General features: G+C 39.0%; 1 protein-coding gene across 1 annotated transcript; it reads right to left on the bottom strand.

Annotated features, from left to right (window-relative positions):
- Nucleotides 1–1,869: 1,869 nt before the first annotated feature.
- On the bottom strand, nt 1,870–16,795 carry LOC140233085 (alpha-1A adrenergic receptor-like). The gene is made up of 2 exons (XM_072313198.1): nt 15,702–16,795; nt 1,870–3,375 (listed from the first exon to the last, which is right to left on the bottom strand). Exons 1-2 carry the CDS (start codon nt 16,720–16,722, stop codon nt 3,215–3,217), a joined length of 1,182 nt encoding a protein of 393 aa, XP_072169299.1. The 5' UTR covers nt 16,723–16,795; the 3' UTR covers nt 1,870–3,214.
- Nucleotides 16,796–27,699: the final 10,904 nt, after the last annotated feature.

The following is a 27,699-nucleotide window of genomic DNA, read 5'->3' as shown; positions in this document are numbered from 1 at the left end:
GGATATATACATTGTGTCGATATCTAAAGTTTACAGGGAAGTTTCCCTGCTTGCAGGTTGACTTCAATTCACAATACAAATAAACAGAACAGTAGAAGTTTCATATTAAAGAGAAAAAGAGAAATTTAGATGAAGTTTGAAGCTTTATATTCTCACAAAATAGTGTTAAACGACTTACAAACAATAACGTGCATATAAACGTGCATATTAAATAAACCTTATTCGCACACTACCACGTTTGTTTGATTTACACTGTGTGTGTGTGTGTGTGTTTTATATTTTTCATGAACGTTACTTTAATCATATTCAGTTCACATACAGTACTGGTTGAGGTGGGGATTCATGTTTTGAACATTCCTAAGTGAGATAATGAAAAGCCTCTTATGAAATATGAAAGAGCATGTAATTTTAAGAAGGATTCAACGTTTATTTGATGAAAATTGGTTTTCAAATGGCTGAGATATCCAAAAAAGCGCTAATAATAAAAGGCGACATGCCCCAACTTTATTAGGATCACTTTGTTTCACCTTGTTTTTGGATATCTCAGCCATTTCAAAACCGATTTTCATCGAATAAACTTTTGATACCACTTAGAACTGCATCCTCTTTGACATCTCATATGGTTTGTGAATATCTCGCAAAACGCTAAAAGCTAAATCCTCACCTCGACCAGAACTGTACACACCCTTTAAAAGTAACTGAAAGGGCGTTGACCTGTCTCATACCAACTGATGATATTGCAGCGGTCATCGTCATACCAGCATTACGCAGCGTGTCCTGTCACAGTGTCATTGACTAGCTGCCAGCAAGTGCCAATAATGATCTTGGTAATGTTGTTATTACATCCAGTCTTAGTACACGGATTAAAGATATCGTCGCTTTTCACTGATAGATAATCGAGACTGTTACTAACAGAATTCAGAGCTTCCACACTGTGGAAGTTGTCATTCAAATTCAAACTTTTTTTTTTTTTTTTTTTTTTTTTTTTTAGGCAACAGAATCATACAAAAAGTAGTGAGTAATATTAGACATACATTTGAATTATACACAAGAATTATCATTATCGTAATTGGCGTTACCGTTACCTACATACATGTATACATCACTAAATAAAATACTCGCTGGATTTGGAAGATTTGTAAATACATACAGAAGAAAGTGAGAAAGAAAGAAAGAAAGAGTATCAGCAATATTGTGTTATACACCGGATAGACACATAAGAACCATCAATAAGTCGGAAACACACATACACACACGCGCACACACACGCACAAATGCGAGCATGCCATTGGGGTGTGGGAGCCGGATAGAGAAGCAGATTGCAGCATTAGGAAATAGATTCAAAAGGAGCGAAGGTCGATGTTCGTGTATCATAGAGTTGCTGTACGTGTTGTCAGTAGGATTGTCTGCTTGTCTACTGGCGGGAAAAGCTACTCGTAGCAATTCCCACACTTATCCAACTGAGTCATTTTTTTCTTTGTTGGACGATACTAGCCAATAGAATACACTTTTTTTTTATCTAGTGATTGTTTGATCACTTCCTCTTATTGACAATTCACTTCCTGTTTCATCCAAGTGATACATCTTTAAGGGAACTACACTTTAGTTCTGATTGTGTTGACTTTTCCTTTGTTGTGGTTCGTTGTCCTGTTGTGAGTTCGGCAATGTCGCTGAACTTTCCTAGATGTATAAAGGGTATACCGCAATATCAATGTTTTAATGCCACTAAATACGACAAAGACATCCCCGCCTGTTCGAGTTTGGTATACGTTGAAACAGTTTTATTGAGAATGGAAAATCATTTACACGAAGTTCCTCTTATTTTAACAACATAGTAGACAGATAACGTTACATTCAATAAATACTGATGGAAGGCTTAAGAAATGCATGAATTACAATTTTCCTGTTAAACGAGTATAGTAACCTGTAAAATGAAATGCCATGATTAATGAATTTAGCTGATGATGATCTGTACAATGCATTGCAAAAAGGGCCTTGCACCTGACGGAAAATTTAATCCCGTTATTAAGATTCAGCCTTGTCATATCTGGCAACGAAATACGATGATCACATTACATTTGAAAACTTTGTCTTTAATACTGTCTGAGAAAATTGAATTTACAACAGGTGATCAATATTATTGCTACTATACACTGTGTAATCTTTGGCATCCACAATTTCTCACAGAGTTACAACATTGAACAAGCCAGTAAGCAGATCCTTCCGATTCTTGAAGGTCTAATGAGCAAAGTAATCATCGGAATAAAACTTCGATTTCAGTCTTCCTTCATTTCAGCCTGCAACACTCATCAATATCTTCAATCGCGCGAAAAGATCCGACAAAACCCATTAAAATCTATATTACTTCTTACACGTACTTCCTAGGTTTTCTTACTGATATTCAACAACCGTGGTAGAAGGAACTTGCCGTCTTAGCATTTTTTTAACGCTTTTGTGACAAGAAAGATAATGAAAGCTATCTCTTTAGTTGTAGAGAATCATAAGGGAGAGTTTTTAAAATCTCAATAAGGCTTGTAGACACATTACTTTACTAATACTGCATATTATTGTGATTCAACTTTATATATACAGTACAATGTTTGTTTCAGAACTGTTTTTCACTCTTACACATTCGTAAAAGGCAAACAAGGGGACAATGTAAAAAAAAGGAGAAAAGTTCTGAAGTTTTATCACGGCAACTTCTTTTTCAAGCGTTTGAGCAATGATGTTAGTTCCATTCAGCCTACTTGATTTGCATCGATTTGATTTACTGTCGTCGTTGGAAAAAGTATGTGCGTTTGGTTGCAAACAGTTTGATGCTACAACTTACGTAGCTGTGTCACGGTCTAGGTTGCACTTCCTCTTCCGGGTCAGCCCACATTATACGTCCCCAGCAGTGGGAAATGGTGTCACGAGATGTCACCCATCTCGGCAAAGCACGTCTCCTTTACTCTGATGATCATCAGTACGTACCTCATTGTAACTCGAGATTCAACGTAGGACGTTACGTACCGTCTTGTCTGCCAATCGCGCGTGCTGGCTGCAGAACTTCCTGCGAAATATTGGGAAGTCGCATTCCCCTTTGACAGCACCTGTTTTGTTGCTGCTGTTGCTGCCATTCATTACAGTTGCTGTTGTCACTGATGTTGTTGCCGCTGCTTTTATCAGGGAGGTGGGAGACACACCTCCCTGCTTTTGTCGTCTACTTTTGATGTCAGCCGCTGGACTGTGGCGCCATTTTCGGGGTTTCTCTCTTGCTGGTGTTATTGGTGCTTGCATTGTGCGCCATGCGCTGATTGGATATGATCCTGCGCATGAATTTGGCCGGTTGGTCGATGTCGGCGAAACGACAACCCATGATGCACTTGAGGACTCCTGGATTGAGAAGGGCGGAAGAGGTGGAGGAGGAGGAAGAAGAGAGATAAAGAGATGGGGGAGAAGGAAGTGAAGGAGACAAAAAGTTGGATTAGCACTTTAATGTAACTTCTCAATCATTCAAAATGACGTCACGCATTGGCACGAAAGCAATTGACACGCCATAATACATGATAATAATATTTTCTTAATACAGCGGATTTCCTTTATGATACTGATCAATGCGCTGCAGGGAGCTTATAGTCAAATTCATAGTCATGGCTAGTAGTCATTATAATGAAAAGTTATCGTCAAACAGAGTTCAACCATATTTCCAGCAAAATGAAAGACACTTGACTTACCTCTTCCGGAAAGCAGGAAAAACAATATTACCTTTAACCGTAAAGTATATTTCGTGGAATTATCTTTATATTTTCTTTATATTATTGTCCTGCAGTGATGTCACAAATTAGTTACTGTCTTCTCATCCAGCAATGGAGGCACTGAAACTTTTTGATTTCATAATGTATCAACAGATTTTCCGATCTTTCCTTAAACTTAACGAAAGTTCTTCCAATATTGCTGCATTCACTCAATCCACATACATTTAGGTGAACTATCCTTTAAAATTCTTTCTGAAAATTGACACTGAGGGTGATAAGCGGTGTTCCTTTGGAATATTGATTGACCACAAAATGAGACAGTAGGTTCACTGGCCTTTCTTTGTACACTTGGTATCTGGAGCACCGTTGCATTCAAGCGCGCCGGAACACTTCTGGTTTTGAGGGGGCAAAATCTCAACGGGGGCACATTATGTGACGATGTGAGATCCTCGACGCGGTAGCGAAGCGAGTGAGCGGGGGGGGGGGGGGGGGGTGGGGGTGGAAAGGGGGATCCCCCCCCCCCCCTCCACTGTAGGGAGCTTTTGTAAAACAGGGTACAAAAGTCGCGTTTATATACCATTTAAAAGCAAATTTCTAAGGAATTAAACATAGTGAAAAATAATCAGAGCGAAGGACTATGATTATTACATACGGTCGAGTACATAAAAGTGATTGTGTGAGATCCTCGGCGAGGGAGCGAAGCGACCGAGCGGGGGGAGGGTGTGGGAGGGGGATACCCCCTCCCACGGTAGGGACTTTTTGTAAAAACAGAGTATAAAAGTCGCGTTTATAGAGAATTTAAAACAAATTCTAGGGAATTAACATATTGAAAAAATCAGTTGGAAGGAACCATGATCATAACATACGGGAGTACATTAAAATTGTGATGGTGCGAGGTCCTCGGCGAGGTCCCACGGTAGGGACTTTTTGTAAAAACAGAATATAAAAGTCGCGTTTATAGAACATTTAAAAGCAAATTTCTAGGGAATTAACATATTGAAAAAATCAGTTGGAAGGACTATGATCTTACGGGGGTATATTATGTGATGGTGTGAGATCCTCGTCGAGGGAGCGAAGCGACCGAATGGGGGAGGGTGTGGGAGGGGGATACCCCCTCCCACGTTAGGGTCTTTTTGTAAACACAGAGTATATAAGTCGCGTTTATAGAACATTTAAAAGCAAATTTCTAGGGAATTAACATATTGAAAAAATCAGTTGGAAGGACTATGATCTTAACATACGGGGGTATATTATGTGATGGTGTGAGATCCTCGTCAAGGAGCGAAGCGACCGAGCGGGGAGGGTGTGGGAGGGGGATACCCCCTCCCACGGTAGGGATTTTTTGTAAAACAGAGTATAAAAATCGCTTTTATAGAGCATTTCAAATTAAATTTCTGAGGAATTAAACATAGTAAAAGAAATCACTGCAAAGGACTATGATAATAACTTATGAAAACTTTTCATTTTACTATAAGTACGGGCAGAACGAGCGAGCCACTTTTACTTTGCAATATATCTGAAATGTACTCATTAAAAGCTTAAACGTGATCGCATCGTTCGAACAATAAAAAATATTCTTATACTGCTAGAAAGCAAAGAAGAAAATGAAATGTGTAAGGTTTACTAAAGGTATGTTTCAGCGGGCACACTCGAGGACACGAGGCTACCATTTATACACTAAATTTACTCATAAGTTACTACATGTATTAGTGTATAGATACAATAATGTATGTTGTTAGTGTATTATAATCTTCGCCCCGTGAGGGGCGAAAATTTTTGGATATTCAGTTATGAAATTACAACATTTAGACAAGAAATATGCCTTTATTGTTCATTTTGGTCTTTAAATCAGTGATTAATTATTTGTTACAGGGGGCACTTTGTGGGGGGGGGGGGGGCAAAAACTCGTTTTGCCCCCTCCCCCCCAACATTTTGTTTCGGGGGGGGGGGGGGGCAAGTGCCACCCCTGCCCCCCCCCCCCCCCCCCCCCCCCGCTTCCGGCGCCCTTGGTTGCATTCATCCATGCATTGGAGAGCGCAATTTATAACTTGAACCAAAGATGTACTTGGTTGAACCGTGGGGAAAGTGTAGCATTTGTGAGGAATATTTAGGAGCAGATCGACATAAGCAATGGAAAACCGATATTCATACTTTATATCTCTTAGAAAAAGACAATTGGGCGACATCAGCAGTCAGTTCATTTTGTTTTACGTCGTATCAACCAACTCTTGAAAATTACTTGATGACACAACAACTCATACATTAAGGTATATTGCAAAATAAAATCAAAACAAACATTGTGAAATGGAAGACCATTGTTGCTTCTCTCATTAGGCCCACAAACATCGATACACAATACAAGGATTTCGGCAGATACAGCAAGCTGTGTCCCCTGCGCACTCAAAGCACTTTGAAATGGAGGACGGCAATTTGTGAGGACGGATTTGAAGTACAAGACATGGCATATGGTGAGCTGTGTCTTGTTTTATTACGAATGGACGTGTTTTTGACGAGACAAAAATACGCTCTCCGTCTGATACAAGACTAGCGTTCTCCGCAGCTTGGTAAGACAATGACCCACAGTAATCAAGACTCCACATCTATCGAAAAAGTTCATGCCATGCAAGCTATAACTGTCGACAACCACACCGTGACCGCCGAGTTGACAGCAAATGAAACGTAGCTGAGCTCCCCCTTCTCCCATTTATTCTGAATATAATGATGCATGGCAGTGGGTCATTCCAATAAAAGAAAGAGAAATAACGCTCTCTTTTCGAGGAAATAGCTAAAGGCAAATTTTGTGTCCGCCAAGAAAATTTCGATTCAATTTTTGGACCTGACGGCATCGGCTTGGCATCGAGGTGGTCATTTCACGCTTCCATCATCCTTGATCTAGTTATTTTTGCTCTATTTCTCTCTTTCTTTCTGCTTCTGTTTCATTTTTTCCCCTTTTTGCCATACAATGATATTGCCTTCATACTGGTCCAAAGGGGAAGGGGGTGATCGGTGACGAGGGAGGTGTTGCGGTGTACAGAATGTCAGCCCCACCCTAGCCTAATATTTCAGCCTTAATAATATTGTGCTGATCTGTCTTCATTTACCACTAACAAGATAACACCATGATTTATATCATGTAACATGACTTGCTATTTGTATTTTATGATAAATGCCAAATAGATGATAATGATAATAATAATGATGATGATGATGATGATAATAATAATAATAATAACAATAATAATAATAATAATAATAATAATAATGATAACAATAACAAGACACAGCAATAATTATAATCATCATCATCATCAGCATCGATCATCTCCTCGTCATTCCTACTGATTTTGCACTACAGTATTTTGATTTAAGCTTGGCACATATCGAAGACTTGCCACACACTTCAAGCACTGCATTCCCCCACCCTACAAATGCACTTTTCATGCAGTCATAAAAGTTTTGATAGTTTCAATCGTAATCAATCGCACGCTTCTTAATTGTCTATTGCCTTTAGGAACCCCACGAGTATTGCTTAGAGTCAATTGGAATGCCAGGAATGCATAGGCCTATATAATACGTATATATATTCATATAATTACCTTCTTTTACTGCACTTGCTCTCCACTGCTTAAAGTGCAGTCAACTTTACGAGCCCTAACAGGCAAAGTATTTCCCTATACATTTTATACACTGCAGATATAACTTTTCCACCCATTCCCCTTCCATCCATCCATCCATCCCCTCCAAAAAAAAAAAAGTAGATAAAAATAGATTGGTTTTTGATAATAGGAAAATAATTTTGTTTATAGGAATCCGTTCTGAGAGGTCGGTCGGAAATTTCTCGACATCCGATGTGAGCCATAAAGATTGCATATTTTACGTGCAATACCGCAAAACTTTCCTTTTTTTTAGACGAAGATGATTACTGTCAGTAGACGAAACAAGGGCACCCAATTCGATGATGAAATATGGAAACGATTTCGTGACATCATTTTGGTTCTGTTGTTATTTTTTTCCCCTCCCATCAATCAAGTGATAGCAGTAAATAGTGCTTTTGTGAGATCTCTGCCCAAATACTGCACGCGAGTATTTCCAGATTTGGAATGCAGCAACTATAGAAGGGGTTGCTTTGTTCGAAGAGGCTGGATCATTGTCAAAGGTAACCCGGGGTTGTTTTCACTCTCGAGCCCTCCCCAACCCCATCCAACCCATATTTTCCTTGATATTCGATGCTTCCAAGATGTTTACAAAAATTCGAATACGAGCAGGTGACTATGCCGATTGGGGATTACTCAAACTACTCGACTATTTGTCGTGTTCTTAATCATTTCTTCATTTCTTGTCCTATCAGAGGTGAGCAGTTGAAGATTATAAGAGCAGAGTTGGGCATCACGGAACATTCTATTATTTAAACAGATGATGGTTGCAAATGAAGAGGGGGGTCTCCAGGGGTACCACGCTTCCTAAACTTGACTTTGAGTAACCCGATTTAACTTCCCACGGGCGACAAGGCATTTTTGATTGATATCCCGCATGGCGGGTCCGTGTGCGTGCGCATGTGTGCGCGCGCACATTTTTCTCCAAAATGTTTGAACCAGTCATACAAGTATGAAAAACATTAATATGACAAAGTTGACAACAATAACATTACCGAATACTACAGTAAGTAGTACCAACATTTTTGACAAGCAACGAATTCCATGCCATACACATTCTGTGTCTTGGGAGATGTGCTAAGGCAATATAGCATTGATGTAGGCCTATATAAAGGCCATCATTTTGAGGAGAGTCACGAAAAACTATTCCACCAAACAAATATTAATATGATTCACGCATTGCACTTACGCCTGTAACAGATGAGCCTATGAGTAAAACATTACACTACACAAGTGACGTCACTGACACGCAACCAGTGTTACCCACTGGCATCCATCCATGTTGGTATACATAAATGACATGAACTGATATTTTCAGTGGTATCATTGCTACTCCAGAGTATCATGCCATTATCATTTTCCAGGTATCATACTCATTACATCTGGGTCAAAGAGACAATGGATTAAAATATTGTCCCAGGGGGGATTTCATCAAGCGTTTTGTCAGATTTCTTTTTCTGACATATTTGCTGTCAGCCAATAAGATGCAAGGATTTCAGTAGCCTCTAACAATTTGTCGGATAAAATATGTGACAAAATCTGATGAAATGTCCCGAGGACCTCATGTTAAAGAACCTTTATAGAACCTTATCCTTTTTGTTCGCGTATTCTAAATTAATTGAATTTCTATCGAGATACCCCCCCCCCCCTCCTCCCATCTACATCCCATTTCCTGTTCTGGAAATATTGTGAAAGGAAACCAACGGCGTCTTTTGTGCCTACTTGGTGCAATGGCCCATATAGATACAGCGGTCACACCTTGCAACAGAAAAGACCCCTTGCTCAGATCACTTTGTCTTGCCAAAGATACTAGGATAAATAGAGAATATATGCAGAAACCCCCCCCCCCCCCCCCCACACACACACACAGAATCATAAATTGTAAATATCAACCTTGAACTCCTTTTGCCGTATACCAACGTTGTATACCAGCCATGGTGAAAGCAATCGATTAGGTTCGTTTTAAGCTCGTATTGCTGATCAAGACATCATCTGGTGACAACAACCACATCAGCTTGTTAAAAAGCTTGATGTGGTCGAGTGGGACCTATAGGTTGGATCCGTTGAAAATCCTCCCTTTACCAAATGGGTTTTTAAAAAAAGTCCTGTAAGTGGTAAAAACGATAATTGAACTGACCTCTGTCATTATGCCTCTATACCATTTTGTGCCCTGTCATTTTCACTTCAGGCATTTTTTACCTCTAGTATTTCCACACGCTGCACAGATCGCTCTGCATTCTCACATAGGAACGAATAAACCACATAGTGCCAACTTTCGGGTCGCGAATCCTGTTTCCGATTTAGTTTCGTGCACATTCCATTATGATACCATTTTTATTCTCAAAACTGTGCGTGTGTGTGTTGTGTGTGTGAAGGTGTCTTATGTGGCGTCAATGAATGTCTTGAAATCGCAGGACGGGATTCGAAACTCCCAAGTCTGGCTGTAGATCGAATTACTGTCGTGTAGAGTCCAGGGCCCTTCTACACAGCCCAGTTTGTGGTTACTGCGGCGAACGAGTTCTCGATTTCGAGATTTTTCAATCTTATATGGCAGCATGGTGATGTTCGTTTTTCTGAAGGTTCTTCAATCCGAAAGTTAAATAGGGTTCGTTATTCCGAAATTTGTTGATCTGAAAATGAAATATAAAGGTCTGTAAATCCGATGGCTCGTTAATCCGAAAATTGGAGGATTTGTGGAGGTTATTTTTTCACTTTCAGTCATTGGTTAATGTTGGCGTTCAAATTAGGATGTGGCAAGAAGAAATAAGCTATAGAAAGCACAGGTTGACACACGTGTTAAAAAGGTGTATGTGTATGGAAAAGAAAGAGAGAAAGAGAGAGAGAGGGGGAGAGAGAGAAGGAGAGACACGCACACATACCGAAAAAAAGGGGGGGGGGGTAATCATAATAGTTAAAGAGAAAGCGACAAACTGCATATCACGGAATGCCATGTGTCGTACGGTCAGGGAGGTGGAAAGGTTTTAAATGCTATAGCGTAAGAGGTTGCGTCATCTGGTCATATTACAAAGCAGGATGGTGGTGACGATGATGATGATGATGATGAAACGGCATTTATGTAGCTACATTTATCTGTAAAAACAGTCAGAGGCGCCATTGTGTCACACATCATTTACAAAGCTGCTGGAAAAGATAAGTTTTCAGTTCAGACTTGAAGGTATTGAGGCTGTTGCAATTCCGAAGCGGGAATGTGAAGCGTTAACATTCTTCCATTCTACCCCGATTGTCTCGAAAAGTCCCACTAAACCCCGAGGTACTTTATGATGTACATTACAAACATCGTTTCACCTCAACTTATACTTCTCTTTTGTCATTACAAACTTTCATAGATTGACAACCACGTTCAGATGTGCAATATACTATTGCGCATCCTGGCTGGATATCGTGTATCATTTTTCTATGTTTTGATGTATTTTTCATTGAGATTATGAAACTGAAATTGAAATCGAAATCAAATACGCAGCTTTCGTGAGACTTTCTACCGTTCTCGCAGTTTGAGTCATTTCGTTCCACACACTTGGAGTGAACATGTGTCGTGTATGGAGCTCAGCTCATAAAATATAAGACGGCTCTGGTTAGTTCTATTGGAAATTTGATACCTCACCTTAATTGCCCGCGTTGACTGTGGCCATAATTATTTCCCTATCATGCCTATAGTGTTACCACGCACATTATAAAGTTCGTTGACCGAGGGGTCGGTGTACTGTAATACAACAGCTCTGTATAGTGAAGGCCTTTATTTTTGTGAGCTCGTCAGTTTTCGGCAATATCATCAAGGAAGTGATGATGGAGAAGTTGAAAAATATGATTGATGAGCAGAAAAGCTACAAAAGCTACAAAAATGGCTCATTGCTTGAGGGAGGCATAATAAAAGTCCTGTGTTCGTCTGGCTTCAATCTGCAGAACTCCGAAGGCCTCTTCCAATTGCCTTGACTTAAAACAATCTCATTTACTCTCTGAGTTTTGCATTATGTGTAACAAACACGACAAAACAAGGTAATGTATACTATGCACAAATTGCAATGGATCCTTGTTCAAATCTTCCTTGTCGACGGAAACCCTCAAAATTAAGGTTTAGGCAAACCCTATACATAATAAGAAGAGAAGAAATTTGCTATCCATTATTGTTTGTCCCATACATTGTTAATCCTTTATTTAAAACAAAAAAGAAGGAAATGTCTACCTTTGTGAACAATCCGTGTTTTCCTGGTAAAGTGACACAGAAGAACCTGTCACAGAAGTAGCCAGCGGTTGGTGTCTCAAGAAGGGGAGAAATCTAATTTTTGTGCCTTAGCAGAACCATGAACGACATCCTCACTAGACAAGATTTCTCTCTTTAGCAAAACAAACAAACCAACACACAAGCAAAACAAAACAAAAGAAATGTCAATTTACCAGGAAAACAACTAAGGATTTTCTTTACAAGGGTAGACATTTCCTGCGTTTTCTTTTAAAATAAATGGTTAACATTGCGTGGGCACATGATGGGACAGAATGGATAGCAAGTCTCTCCCCTTCTTGAGACACCAGCAACTGGCTACTTCTAGTGACAGGCCCTTCATTTCACTTTACTAGGAAAACACAGATTGTTCACAAAGGTAGACATTTACCGCTTTTTCTTCTAGATACGTATTGACGTTGCATGGGACAACAGTAAATTTCTCCCCTCCTTGAGGTCACGAATATATCTTACTATTGTTCTCTCTACCAGTGGCGTATCTAGGGGGGGGGCAAGGGGGGCACGTGCCCCGGGCGCCACTCCTTGGGGGCGCAAAAAAAACGAAAAAAAAAAGAGAAGAAGAAGAAAAAAAAAAGAAAAAAAACCGAAGAAGAAGAAGAAGAAGAAAAAAAAAAGAAGAAAAAGGGGGAGGGAGAATGGTGGGGGGGGGGGCAGAAAACCAAATCAAACAAGATAAAAACAAAACATGATGATGACGCGGACAAAATGACAATGTTTATTGTGTTCACACAAAAATTCCATGTTCTGTGAGCTGAAATATAACAATTTTCGGCTCGCTCGCTGCGCTCGCTCGCCAAAATTTATATAAAAAAGAAGGTATAAGAACAAAACGTGATGATGACAAAATGACAGTGTCTATTGTGTTCACACATTGTCATTTTATATTTAGCAGGCAAAATGTTTCACGGAGCAGCGGCTGCAATTTCATTCGTTCTGAAGCGATCGCCAATTGAATCAAAAGAGGGCGTCAACGGTTTCGAACATACGGGGGGGGGGCGCAAAAAAACAACAACAAATCAAACAAGATAAGAACAAAATGCAAGGATGACGCGGAAATATACAAATTTCGGCTCACTCGCTCGTACTAATTTAGAGTATTTTTTTTCAAGTCCTCAGTTTGTTGGTATAAATCATTATCTATAAGGCCGTCACTATATCTTGATTAGAATTGTAAGATTTAATAAGCAAAAAATGAAAAGAGTTTCATGATTTGTAAGCTGAAATACAAAAATTTTCGGCTCGCTCGCTGCGCTCGCTCGCCAAAATTTGTAAAAAAGAGAAGAAGATAAGAACAAAACGTGACGATGACGCGGACAAAATGATAATGTCTATTGTGTTCACTCATGTCATTTTATATTTAGCAGGCAAAATGTTACACGGAGCAGCGACTGCAATTTCATTCGTTCTGAAGCGATCGCCAATTGGATCAAAAGCGGTTTCGAACATACGGGGGAGGGGGGCGCAAAAAAATCAAAAAAGATAAGAAAAAAACGTAATGATGACGCAGAAATATACAAATTTCGGCTCACTCGCTCGTACTAATTTAGAGTATTTTTTCAAGTCCTCAGTTTGTTGGTATAAATCGTTATCTATAAGGTCGTCACTATAATATTGTGAGATTTAATAATCAAAAAATGACAAGAATTCCATGTTTTGTAAGCTGAAATACGAAAATTTTCGGCTCGCTCGCTGCGCTCGCTCGCCAAAATTTGTATAAAAAAAAAGAACAATACGTGATGATGACGAGGACATTTACAAATTTCAGCTCACTCGCGCGCACTAATTTAGAGTATTTTTTAAAGTCCTCAGTTTTTTTGGTATAAATCGATATCTATAAGGCTGTCACTATATCTTGATTAAAATTGTAAGATTTGGTAAGCAAAAAATGACAAGAATTCCATGTTTTGTAAGCTGAAATACAAAAATTTCGGCTCGCTCGCTGCGCTCGCTCGCCAAAATCTAACCCAATTCATTACATTTAAATCACCCTCAAAAGATCCCTTTTAAGTGCTTGAAAAAGCATCATGTGGACTTTGTTTAAAGTCCCTACCGGGATGGGGTTGGGGTTGAACACTTTTTCAGAAATTCGGGGCGCAATTTTCGTGCTTGCCCCGGGCGCCGTTTTCCCTAGATACGCCACTGCTCTCTACCTATATAATGTTTCAAAGCAAAACTTCGGAATAGGTTTGAAAGACTTAGTGTAATTTGACCTTCGATTAAAGATCCATTAGGTACTTTTCTGATAACAATATAAATGTTGATGATGGTTTGGATTATATCATCAGAAACAATATTGATCTAGTGAATTGATGATGATGATGATAGTAACAATGTTTATATGAATATGATACTAATAACAATGATACAAAATAACGACAACATCGAGCGAAGATGAAGGTGAAACAAACACGCTCCTGCTCATGGTACTGAAAATCCACTAATCAGCAACGTATAAGGGACATATCAAGTGAGTTGTTGACGCTTTTTGCAATGTTAAAGAGGAATTCCAGGTCAGTTATAAAATAATCTGATAAGAAAGGGCAAAATCTTGCGAGTGTAAACAGGGAAAATTAGATTAAATCTGCGGGTATGATGAAAATAAAGAAAATCATGAAATCGTGTTTCACTTATTTCTGTAGAACAGTTCTCTTACAGTTTATACGGATATGCAAATGAGTGAGCTGATGATGTCATCACCTCACAATTTTCCATTAATCGTGTACAAAAAAAAATGACGAAATTCAATGTTTCTGTTATAAAAGTGTAAGACAGGATTAGAGTGTAAAACATCATTCCTGATTCAATAACTGCAGAATAATGATTAGCTAGATAATTTTATGAGACTGGGGAGCAATTGCGTTTGAATGAAAAACTGGAAATTTATTGATAAACTATATGGCAAGCTACGTGGGGATGACATCATCACTTCAAGATTTGCATATTCATAGTGACTGTTCAAGCAGTTTCCTGAAAGATTAGCAAAACTTCAAAATGTTATAACTTCCTTATTTTTCATCCGATTTGATCATTTTTTTATTTGTTGTAAGAAAATTTGAGTCCTTCTTTTCAGACTATTCCACTATCAACTGCACTGGAATTTTCCTGAAGATCAACGTTGACATGGAAGGACATTCCGATTGGCAATTGTATCTACATTGCACCTGCTGAACATCAGGTGCTAAACGTATGGGGATGTATGACTGGATATTATCCTATTTTCTTTTCTATACGACTGCTTCTTATCCGCCAACTACCCACACCAGACAATTCGAAATGCCGGAGTGTACTCGTATATCTATCATGTCTATAGGCTACTGCCATGTATACCTATGTAATTATGTGTACAAATCTTAAACGACAAGTTCACCTTCATTAACATAAGTATTGAGAGAATGTAGCAATATTAGTAGAACAAATCTTTGAAAGTTTGAGGAAAATCGGACAATCCGTTCAAAAGTTATGAATTTTTGAAGTTTTTGTGCAGTCACTGCTGGATGAGAAGACTACTGCAGTGTATGATGTCACATGCGTACAACAATATAAGGAAAATATAAAGAGAATTTCACAAAATTTCATCTTTTGAAAAAAGTACACATTCCCTCGACTTGTTACTGACATATGTTATGGGTAATATTATTCCCCCTGCCTTTAGAAAGAGGAAAGTCAAGTGCTCTTTTATTATGCGAAAAAAAGTGAAAATGTGTTGAATTTTCTTCATATTTTCTTTATACTGTTGTACTCATAATTATGACACCACGAGCCTTAGTAGTCTCCTCATCCAGCGGTTCCAACACAAAAATTTAAAAAATTCATAACTTTTGCATCAATTGTCCAATTTTCCTCAAACTTTCACTGATGTGTTCTACTAATATTGCTGCATTCTCTCAATCCTTATGTTTATGAAGGTGAACTTGTCCTTTAATAATCTTAATTATATGAATAATTACGCGCATGTTTGTACGTATCCTGTAATAAACAGTGAATGATGATTTGCATGTGTATGGTATCTAATAGCGCTTAAGAATTTTACGAAGAAATCTATCTTGGACTTACCTTTGAAGTGAGGATGTTTGGACGCGTAGATGAAAGGGTTGACACAGCTTCCCAAGAGGTAGATGGCTCCAGCGTAAGGCACAATGTGGTCGGACCCCGGGATCATGAGCGACACGCTGTAGGGTGTAAGGCACAGGAAAAAGGCGATGACCACGTAGAAGAGATTTCTCGTGATCTCCATCTGGCGCCGACTGAAGTGCTGCCTCGTGTGTCGCCTGTTCAGATCCTGGAAGTAGCTCTTCGCCTTGAGGGCCGACTCCGGTGTCGGGGAGACGGGCGGCGATATCGTGACGGGAGCCGACTTGGTGGGGGACTTTGGCGTGTACGAAGAGGATGATGCCTCCATGGCCGCCATAGTCTTCGTGTGACGACGGACGTAAGCAAACAGCTTAGCGTAGCAGACGACGATGATAACGAGCGGGCCTGGGTAGAAGATGGTTGCCAGAGTCATGTCATAGATACTGGCGTTCTCCGTGTGTTTCGGACCACAGCGAGTGTATTTCTCGTCGAAACCGACGTCGCCAATGGAGGCCAATGGCGGTCCGATGGTAAAGACGGTTGGGACGGTCCATGTGAGGAGTGTGGTTAGTACCAGATTCCGAGTCCGGTAAAAACTGCGGTAGCGGTGGGTGGGCTGCGTGACGAGGAATAGCCGGTTGAGAGCGATGGCGGCCAGCGAGTATATGCTACATCCGGACGAGATGATACTCGAGGCAGCCGCGACCGAGCACGTCCACTCCGTGATCGGATACGTATGCGTGCTGAGGACGGCCATGACATGGAAAGGCATCAGCAGACACGTCAACATGTCGGCGACACTGAGGTTGACCACGTACACGTTGGTGGCTGTGCGGAGTTTCCGTGAGAGCGCGACGGCGAGGATAACCATGCCGTTGCCGAATAGTCCGACCACGGAGACCAGCGCCGAGACGGTCGCGAGGAATATCCGCTCGGAGTAGTGCAGAGGACTCTCGTAGGCTTGCCATTCGTCCTGAGCAACAGTGACGAGTGAAGCATTCATTGCGGACGAGTCGCGATGACTTCAGAATGTATCAAAATAAGTTACAAAAATAGATATTGAGGTTTCCCTATTACGCTGTGTTCAACATCAATCAAATTGTCGTCTGCCGTCGTCGATGTCACATAGCTGCACGCCATTGATTAAGAAATCGTTATTATTGATTGAATTTTTTTCTTTGAAATCTTAACTTTGCAACACATGAAGACGATGATGGAATGAGAAAAATATAGAAAATCACGCTTCATCAGAGCATTTTCAACTCAGACTTTTCTAGGCGTAGCAAACCAAAAGCGCCAGAGAAAAACTGCGAATGACATGTAGCTGACCATGTCTTCACACTAAATCATTCCATGAGACCACTGTTCCGATGTATTTATATATAGAGAAAGAAAATGAGATCAGCGCTTAACACTAATTGTTCACACCGCTATCTCCATGCTTCCAACCACCAGCTCGATCAAAGTGACTCTTCTCCCACCGCGTCTCACGGTCGTCTGACACCACTGCCTTTTCGACATACGCGCGTCCTGACGGAGTGACATGAATACCAGACATGCAGCAAGCAAGATTGTCTCGCGCCACCAACGTCAGATATACAGCTGGTTTAACCAAGATCGGTGGTTTCAACCCTATCAGGACAATTACCCCCCCCCCCCGACAATTTTACCTCAAGTATAAGTATGAGTTAGAGTAAGTGATAGTGTTAGAGTAAAATTTAGGGTTAGGTTAGGGGTTAGAATATGGGTTAGGATTAGGATTAGGCTCATGATAAGGATTAGGGTCGGGGTAAGGGGTATGATAATTGTCTACGGGGTCCTAGAGGGTCCTATCTGGTGTACTAACAGCTTTTGTGTTTGTTTGTTTTGATTTATTTTTGTTGTTCTGTGCAGGAACATTGTTTGCAGCATCTGGTGTGTATATGCTCCTTTCGTGTTGCAGATTTCAAACTGTTATAACCACTGTCAGCTGATTGTAGCTCCATTATGGCTATAGTAGCTCCTTGGTGTAGCCATGGAGTTATGTGTATAGCACCTCCGATAGGGAATGAAATTGCAAATCCGTAAAGACTTAGTGTTTGCCGAACCCACCCACATCACGTATCACAAATGACCCAAAATTATTGACAATCTCAAGTGTGCCACCAATCGGTGTTTCTTGCCGCGCTTTCAAGGTGTAATGGTGTAACCTAAATAAGGAGCATACACTCTTCCTGTTGGTCCGGCATGTTAACTTTTTAGACTGAATGAATGCAAAGACTGCTGTATATATGACTTAAAGGATAGTGAATTTATTCTCGAATGATAAACGAAAAGATGAATAAACAAAGGCTAATGATAAGTGTACTGATTGAGAGATTGATAATGGCTATAATGTTAAATGGATGATTGTGATGATGCTGATGACATATCTATTTAGTAAATTGTGCAGAGTGATTATCAATATAACTGTCAATTAGTTTGCTTGACAACCCTCCATGGTGTGTGTGTGTGTGTGGGGGGGGGGAGGACAATTTAAACGAAATTTAGGTACGCACTTTATCAAAAACAGTTTACTTGTAAAATTTGATGATTACAGTTTCATGTTATCAATCAGACATGTATGCATCTCATGGAATGTTTGTTGTTTCATTGTTCGAATGTAACTTCTTTGGGACAAATAGTCAAGAGAACTTTCTTTAAAGAATAATAGACTAAAACTGCCTGCAGAGACTAAGACAGGCTATATAGAATATTATTTTTTATGTTTGTTTTTGAATAGGTAAAACATGATCCTCGCAGTAATCCCGTGCTGTCTTTGCAAGTTTACATGCTCTTGTTTTGGGATGAGTAACTCTGATGGGATATCACAAAGCGGAAGTGGTACAGTATTTTGACGATACCACACAAACATCCTTTTCAGAGAATTCTGAGTTAAAATCAGAGTTGTATGAGAGTCAAGAAATTTGAAGTTGATGTTTGTAGCCTTAAGAAAAGACAAACAGAATCAGTGAATGTCATATCTTCTCACCATCTGCAAACATTTTTTTTTCCTATTCACATTTTGTTATGGGATCTGTCATGCATTTTATTTGCAGCAAGGCAAATGAAAGTTATGGATATGGTTTAAATTCTGAAAACAAACAAACAAACAAACAAACAAACAAACAAACAAACAAACAAACAGACAGACAGACGTATAAAGGCATTTTGCTTTGATTGGTAGAATGATCTCCAAAATATCACAACCGTTCTTCAACATACCGGTTTCGTATATTTGTTATTTCAAAGGTTGTTTATTCCTTTTGTAAACTTCATGAAATTTTGCACTCTGAAGAAAAATGCCTCTCAACACCGTGAATGGAATTTTATAGTAAAACACCTCAGGGTTTTTCTTTTTCTTTTTTTTTCTTAAGAAATGAAAGCTAACCCCATGTTACTCGAGAATACGCTTCCTTTTTGTACCGAAAATAATGACTGGATTTTTTCGGAGTCCGTTTTATTAATTGCAAAGTGATAATATTAATTCCACCTTGAGCCGTAACAAAGAAATTTCAGTTTTTATCATTCTAAGGAAAGGTCTGAATTACTTACTTCTGCAAGATACCAGCCTATTACAACAATCATTGTTCTGTTTGCAAGAGGGATTAACGAATTTAAGGTTTCAGCAAACAAGTCTACATAAGTACAAATAACACTACGATGACTTTACAAATCGTGTTGGGGCATAGCTCTAGAGGTAAGAAACTTTTTGCGCCCTCATAAATAAATGATTGTAAAATGCAGTAACACGATGCATACGGAATTATGAGAGCTGCAGACACAGCAACAAAAGTAGGGACAGGACCATCAAGGACAAAGACTGAGACTAATACAGAATTTGATGCAAATTGATATTGAGGAGGAGGTGAACATGGACTAATACATGATTATAAGAATACCAAGAAAGACATGGGACATAAGGAAAAGGGGAGGAAAATGGAAAATAGAACATGAAATATAGCCATCAGGCAGGAAAGCAATGCATATCCAGAGTGACAATTAAGAGGAAAATAGAACATACTCGTACAAATCACTTTAAATGTTGTCAGAGAAAAGTACCAAACAATAGAATAATCAGTAAAGAAGAACGCTCATGGAAAAAGACTGCCTTGCAATTTCATCCACTACCGATGGTCATATTCTAATGGTTACTAAGAAAGAGAAAGGAATAAAAGAAAAACAATCAACACATATAGCAGCAAGACAAACACAGAGCTAATAATCATATATTGCTTGGAAGACTCACCGGATGATTGGCACTATCAGGGATATGTCGCTGTTAAATTCAATTTCCCGGGAATCTCCTCTTTTTTTTTTGTTCTATCTTGCCTTCGTTATGTTTTGGCCGTCTTTCCTTATTACCCCTGAGGGAATGTTTTTAGCGGGACCAGTTATGAAAGCATAGCTATGTAAATATTAGTGTCGGCTTAAACAGTCGTAAGAAATTACTTCCACCAACGAAAATAGATAGTATCCTTTAGAAAACGCGAGCGGTCAATGCCGAATATAGGTGGGGCGCGTGAGACTTACATATGCATCTTCAATGAAATAATAAACCAAAGTCTCACTATGCACATAAGGAAGTGTTTTCTAGATAATAGATTTTTTTAAATGTCTTATCCCGTGTGTTAATATTATATTGTATTGCGTTGAATCTTATTTTTGTGCTGATGGGTCCTTTCAGATTGTGCTGTGTTGTTTTCTAGGCAATATCTGACTCAAAACAAATGAAATGTGTGATTAAACATTCACAATCTACAATCCAACATTGCGAATAAGCGCTTATAGGTATAACGTAGACACTATCAGAGATCAAAGCATCTTGCTCTGACGCAATTTTCTTGCAATTAGATGAAGTCATGAAAACAAAACATGGATATGAAAGAGTAATTTTACAATACTGGCAGTCGCTTTTGCCTGTTATTAAACAAAGTAAGCATGTAGAATCATTTATGTTGCATCTATATAAATGATAACATTGTAGGGACTTATTCTTCTTTAAAATCGAATCAAAATCGAACGATGGTCATGTTCAAGAGTCAATGGTTGTCATGGAAACACACACACACACACACACACACACACACACACACACGATTACAAACAAACATGGAAATATATGTATATGCCTGTTTGTATGTATTGTATACCATGCATAATTATTTATGGGTGACGACGGTGGGTTAATTGCAATTGAGAGTTGCATGAATGTGAACCTTACAGCACTGACAGCCTCCTCCGTACACATTATAGTTGGAGATTTCACGCGTTCATTACTTTCTCATGTGCAAACATACGAACTACGAGGTAAGAAGGTCAAGCCCCAGATGCCAGCCGTCTTTTGCTAGCCCTCTTTCCAAAATTATTCTCCGAAGGACAAGCATAATTATACTCGTGTTGTGTCAATTTCAGCTCAGAGTATCGGCATATTCAGAGAAATAAGAGACCTGGGCCCCGTTTCATAAAGCTGTTCGTAAAGTTATGAACAACTTACGTGCGACTGGTGATCAGTTCTGATGTGCTATACTTATCATAATTTTCATAATTCAGCATAAGAATTGATCACCAGTTGCTCGTCAGGTCATTACTTGAATGAACAGTCACTTTTGGTTTATTTTCAAATGCTTGAAATGTTTCACGTTGACCTCAATAACTGGGCCAAGTCAAATGAGCAGAATAATAGCAGTTTCATCAAAACCCGGACATGATTTCAAGAGGTTATGAAACTTGAAAGTTTCACACGCGTGTGGACAGTGCAGGTATTGGTTTCGATCACACGCAATAATTAGAAAAGGCGATATCATTATTTTTGAATATCATATAATCATCCTATACACGACAATATCATACAAATCATAGTTATAGTTCATAATCTATAAACCCCTTGCAACCCCTTGTGCACCTAGAGGCACCTGATGGATGTTGCAGGTCACCTCCTTGGTTGTTGCAAGTCCGGGTTGCAAGACTGCAGTCAGTAATGCGAAGGATATAAATACTGCCCGATTAGAATGTCGAAGAAGAATGAAAAGCTGCAATCAGCTGGCAATACGGAAGGATGGGATGAGGGTGAGATCTTCACCTTCTCCAGTACGTGCGGTATTGGTTTGATCCAATAAACATAAACTTCTTTTGCTGTTTCATAAAAGATGTGGAATGTGAATGTCCCATAACTTTTTTTGTTCTTTTTTTAAAGCTTTTTTTAATGAAGCTTCTTTTGTTCTGTGAGTCTGAATGGATTCTTCACTCACAATAAAACTTACTTGAACATGTTGCAAAGTTGAACTGTGAGCCATATTAAGCCACTTCTTTTTTCGAATCCCCCTTGAAAAGGTCACCACTTTGCGGTAGAACGACCCAATCAGAAGTACCGCTTTGCGGTAGAACGACCCAATCAGAAGTACGAAAATTCTTTCGTGTCGATAATTTCAGTGCACAACGACACCACATCCGGTCTTCTCCACTTTATTTTCCCCAGATCACTACTGCATGAAAATAATGCATAGGCTACATGCTTTATATTTCACATTTAAAATGTGATTTTGATCTGAAACTCTGCCACTCGCTCTTTTAATACCAATGGCCCATGTACACGACTGAAATTTTGGTGGCACAACAAAATAGGAAAACTGGTTGTGATTGTTGGAATACCAGGGTGGGATGAAGACCACTGACCGCAAACCAAGTCAGTAGTAGGCCCTATTCATCGTTCCAGCCGTTGAACGCAGTTCATATCGCATTACCATCTCCGAGCTCGGACAAGTGTGTGGTGGAAGCGAAATAGCAGACGGTTCCGATGGACTTTCCATGACCGCTAACATGCACCTTTGCGGTGAATACTGTAATAACAAGGACAAGCCAAGGCCATCATTTTCTTTCGTCAAAGCGAGGACTCCAGTCACTAGCACTGTGACAGTTGTAATCACTAATATTTTGAGGTCACAACCAGGGGAAAACGCTTAAAGAACTGTCAAGAGTCCAGGCCTATAACCCTCTCTCTTCTCAAACACACAAACCCTTTCTCCTCCCTCAGTCGGTGGTACAATCTTCATCACAGAGCATTTTTGCTCCCTTATTTTCCTTTTTCAAGGAGTTCAGTTTTTCACGATACATCAGAAGATAACGTCTGACGTCAGAAGACCGTGTACAACTTTTGAAGACTGAATGTTGTACTCCCCCCCCCCCAAATACTCCCCTCAGTTTTTAGTAGATTCTTTGGTAAAGCGTCTTCCATTTACCCTATAGTCAAATCTATCGGGTGCATGTCATTGAAGAAAAATGTTGCAAAATGTTGTCTTTTTAATCACACATCATTGTTTTTTATTATTATCAACGAGTAAGCAAGGGGCCGTTTCCCCGGCAAACCCTCGCAATTTCCGCGAAGCTGGGCAGATGAATGACACACCCATATACACGGGTAAGTATAGATAAAGGACTCGGGAAGTAGAAGAGGAACAGCAACAACAATAAGAAAAAGAATATAAGAACTAGAACAAGAACCGTAAGAAGAAGAAGAAGAACAACAACAAGAATAAGAAAAAGAGCAAGAACAAGAACCGTAAGAAGAAGAAGAACAACAACAACAGCCAGAAGCGGATCTAGAGGGGGGGTGGGGGGGGGGGGGTTGCAACCCCCCCCCCAAAAAAAAAAAAAAAAAAAAATCCGGGGACCATTTTTTCTTTAATCTTATTTTTTTTTTTAACTTGTAATTGTATTTTTTTTTTCTATTTATGGCAATGACCTCTATACCAAAAATAGTGGTGTTTTTGATGCAAGAAAACGCCATTTTCACACACAGATTTTCAAAAAAAAAAGGGAGGGGGGACACCACCCTCCCCCCCCCCCCTCGCTCGCTCCGCTCGCTCGGGCTCGGTCGCTACGCTCTCTCGCATACCGCCCCAACCCCCTCCTTTATAAAAAGCTAGATCCGCCCCTGACAGCAACAACAACAAGACAACTATACAGAGAATGCTCGCACCCTGAAAAGTCCACTTTACTGCTGTATCTGTCCACCACTGTTGCCCCGAGTGTTTAGGATTTATTTATTTATTTATTTATTCCGTCATATTTAAACAGGGTAGTCCCCTCAGTTTCACAACTGCTTTCCAGGGGAGCCCTGTGTACATATACATGATAAAAACATTGGATTACAATAGACTTCATAAAAAAAAAAAAAAACATATACAAGTATAACACATATACACAAAACAATACAAACTTTAAAAGATACTTTAGACCATGGAGACTGACTTAAAATATATTCTGAATTCGGCATAAACAAAATGTATTATAAAAAAAAAAAAAAAAAACCTGTGTAATAGAAATTACTGTAATGACACACCAAAAATATACAACTGAGTTTAAAATACCATAATAGGGGTTAATGGAACCAAAGAAGAAATCATAAAAAAAACCCAATACAAACAGTAAAAAAAAATGCAAAATTGTTAAAACATTCAATAAATAATCATTATACCATAATCAATATTTATTTAAAACGTGTAACTCAATTGACGGCATAATTTTCTAAATCTTTCAAAAGAGGGGCAAGTTTGTAAGAATACTGGTAAGGTGTTGAATATTGCACTTCCCTGGTAAGAAAAAGATGTTCGCATGTATTCTGTCCGTGGTGTAGGCACAAAGAGGGGGCTGTTGACTGCGTATCTTGTGAGGTAGTACACTGGTCTAATGGCAATGAGTGGTTTTAGATAAGCCGGCACTCTGTCATTTAAGATCTTGTAAACCATTATACATTGTTGGTATTTAAGTCTTTGTTCGATTGATTGCCACCGAAGCGTTTTCAACAGAGGAGAAGAAGAGGAAAATTTGTCGGCATTTAAGGCCAGCCGAGCAAACTTATTCTGGCATCTCTGCAATCGTTGCGTACATGTTTTAGTCTTGTTGCCCCAGACCGTACAGCAATAATCCAGATAAGGAACAACTAAAGAAAAATACAAATCAATTAATATTTTCTGGTTAACATAGGGCTTGATTTTCAGAAGACATGCATATGTTTTAGATACTTTTTTTACAATGTTATCCACGTGACTAGACCAACTTAAATAAGGGTCTAAAATTACACCTAAATACTTCATCGTTACCACTCTTTCCAAACTCTCATTTTCACAAATGATATTAAGTTGTTTATTTCTTACTTTATTTCTCGCCCCAAACAGCATAACCTTTGTTTTACCAACATTAATAAACATATCATTAGCATACAGCCAGTTAACAATGTGATTAAATTGGCTTTGTAACGAAGATTCTATTTCTTGTAATGACTTTCCCCTGTTGAACATAACCGTGTCATCAGCATACAGTGATAGTTTGGTGGATGAAGAAAATTGGACATGACAAAGATCATTGATGAACATTGTGAACAACAAAGGTCCTAAGGTAGATCCCTGTGGTACACCTGACTTCATTGTCAGGAGATCACTAATTTTGCCGTCTATTGAAACACACTGTTTTCTTTCTGTTATATATGAGTGAAACCACAAATACTCTTTTCCGGTTATGCCAAATCGTTTAAGTTTCTCCAAAAGTTTATCATGTGGAATAACATCGAATGCCTTGCGAAGGTCTAGAAATATGGCACCTGTCATGTAACCTGAACTCATATTCGCCAGTAAATACTCGGTAACATCAAGAAGACTTGTGTGCGTAGAGTGCAGTGGTCGAAAACCTGACTGACTTTGTGCTAGTAAATTGTGTTCTTTCAAATGATTATAAAGCTGGCTGTGGATTCCTTTTTCAAATACCTTGCTTACAGTAGACAAGACCGAAATGGGCCGATAATTGACAGGATCTGTTTTTGTACCGTTTTTATGTACAGGGATAATCTTAGCTATTTTAAAATCAGCTGGTAATTTTCCGATTTGCAAAGAGTAGTTAAACATAAAAGCTAAAGGTTTAGCAATCACTTTAGCGGCTGCTTTGAGCAGTCTGGGGTGCATTCCATCAATACCATAGCTTTTATTTTGCTCAAGTGATTCAAGTTCCCTTTGTACAAAATGTTCAGCAATTTCTTTAAATTCAAACACCTGTTTCGTTACGTCCAGCGGAACCACAATTCTATCATTCATCACAACCTTATCTTTTTCCCGCAGTTTATCACAAATACAATTAAAATATGAGTTAAAAACATTGCTTACTTCATATCTATCTTCTATCATTTCACCATCAATTTCTAATTTCAGTATGTTACTTTCTTTCTTACGGGGTAATAACTCTTTCACCTTTTTCCATTTGGCTTTAAAATCATTCCTTCCAAATTTTTGAAAAACATTACTATAATATTCTCTCTTTAATTTCTTATTCAAATTATTAACTTTATTACGTAACTTTTTATATTCATTCCATAATGTTTCTGATCTAATCTTATTAAATTTTGATTTAACATAATCACGTTGACGCGCAATCAATAAATACTCATCATTTATCCAAGGAGCCGGGTTTAATTTTTGTCTCACACTTATATAAGGTGCATGTTTGTCACAAATAGACAAAAACATTTCTTTAAACTTTCCCCATAAACTTTCAATATCCGTTTCAAACTCCAAAAGGTGCCATTGTTCATTTTCTATATCAGTAAAGAAATCTTCCTCTTTGTATAGACGGAATGACCTCATATATGAAATTTTCGGAACTGACTTAGGCGTACACTCTTTCAATATCACATAAATCAAAGAATGGTCAGATATGGCCATGGAGTATACATCTGAAAAAAGATCACCTAATGTTTCAGATACCAAAATCAAATCTATCAATGTTTCACTATATCGAGTTATCCTCGTTGGCTTGGATACAATCTGTGACATATGGAGAGTATTGCATATTTGCACAATTTTACGTGAAAAATTATTTTCAGTTAACATATTACAATTCATATCTCCAATCACTACGATCTTATCACTGAAATTACATACATTTTCAAGATTTTCCTCAAGATTTTCAAAAAATGTTACATCCGTGCTCGGTGGGCGATATACTATTCCCACAAAATATGACTTACTGTTTGGTATTTTGATTTCCAACCACATTAGTTCTAATGAATCTTTTTCCAAATCTGTCCTTCTTTTATATGTGATGGCGGTACTTATGAAAACACCAACTCCGCCTCCTGTTCTTTCTACACGGTCATATCTTTCCAGATGGTATCCGTCGACAACAAGGGAAGCAGAGGGATAATCTGCATTCAACCATGTCTCCGACATCGTGAATATATCATATGGATTGTTTTTCAGGAAAATGCGTAATTCGTCAAACTTGTTACGAATACTACGTACATTAAGATGGGCTATTTTTAACCCCTTTTGTTAAAAGGGGTTAAAAATGGATTTGCATTATTCTCCACGTATACAGTTACACTTGAACATCTCTACGGCACATACGACTTATTAGGTCCTAAATACCATGTCTTTTTTTACGGTTGATTGATAGCCGATATGACAGCAAAAGAAAAATACAATCTATTATAATTATGTGCCTGAAAAGTACGTTTACGCGTTGTCATCATTTCAAATAAGCGACGCCTTTCGCCTTCCAACGGAAGTCAGAAACATTTTTGGTGAAGACATGTCACCTAATTGTGCTGATCGCACAAACACACTTACGGAGTTAATGACATGAAGTGTTGACAGGCCAGAACGCTTCCATCTTGATTTTTATTATACTGTCCCACGTTTTTCCATCTTTTTGTTTTGTTTTGTTTTCTTTTGTTTTGTTTTTTTACCCGTCTGTGTCGTGGCGTATTATAGCTTCGACGACCCCTGCGCACAAAGCGTGTTTTACCGATCAGTTTCGATATTTTGAACTGTTTCGTTTCGGGCGTCAGTTTGGTCTCCACGCAAAATTGACTATTAGCCTGGGTTACTGCTCGTCTACCCCCTCGACCATTATTCCTGTCAGTTCTCGGCCCATTAGTTTTGCTGGCTCGAAACTCCGCGGTCTCCTTCGAGTG

This window comes from Diadema setosum, chromosome 9, assembly GCF_964275005.1.
Source record: "Diadema setosum chromosome 9, eeDiaSeto1, whole genome shotgun sequence".
Taxonomy (NCBI): domain Eukaryota; kingdom Metazoa; phylum Echinodermata; class Echinoidea; order Diadematoida; family Diadematidae; genus Diadema; species Diadema setosum.
The sequence above is the reverse complement of the archived record's forward strand: the minus strand, read 5'-3'. Positions and strand labels throughout refer to the sequence as shown.

What these genes read in the sequence shown, in the direction of transcription:
- LOC140233085 (XM_072313198.1), bottom strand. Translation starts at nt 16,722, where the DNA reads ATGAATGCTTCACTCGTCACTGTTGCTCAGGACGAATGGCAAGCCTAC. An exon ending in CAAACATCCTCACTTCAAAG is followed by an intron (nt 3,376 to 15,701) that starts GTAAGTCCAAGA and finishes TTCTCAATCCAG; the next exon opens with GAGTCCTCAAGTGCATCATG.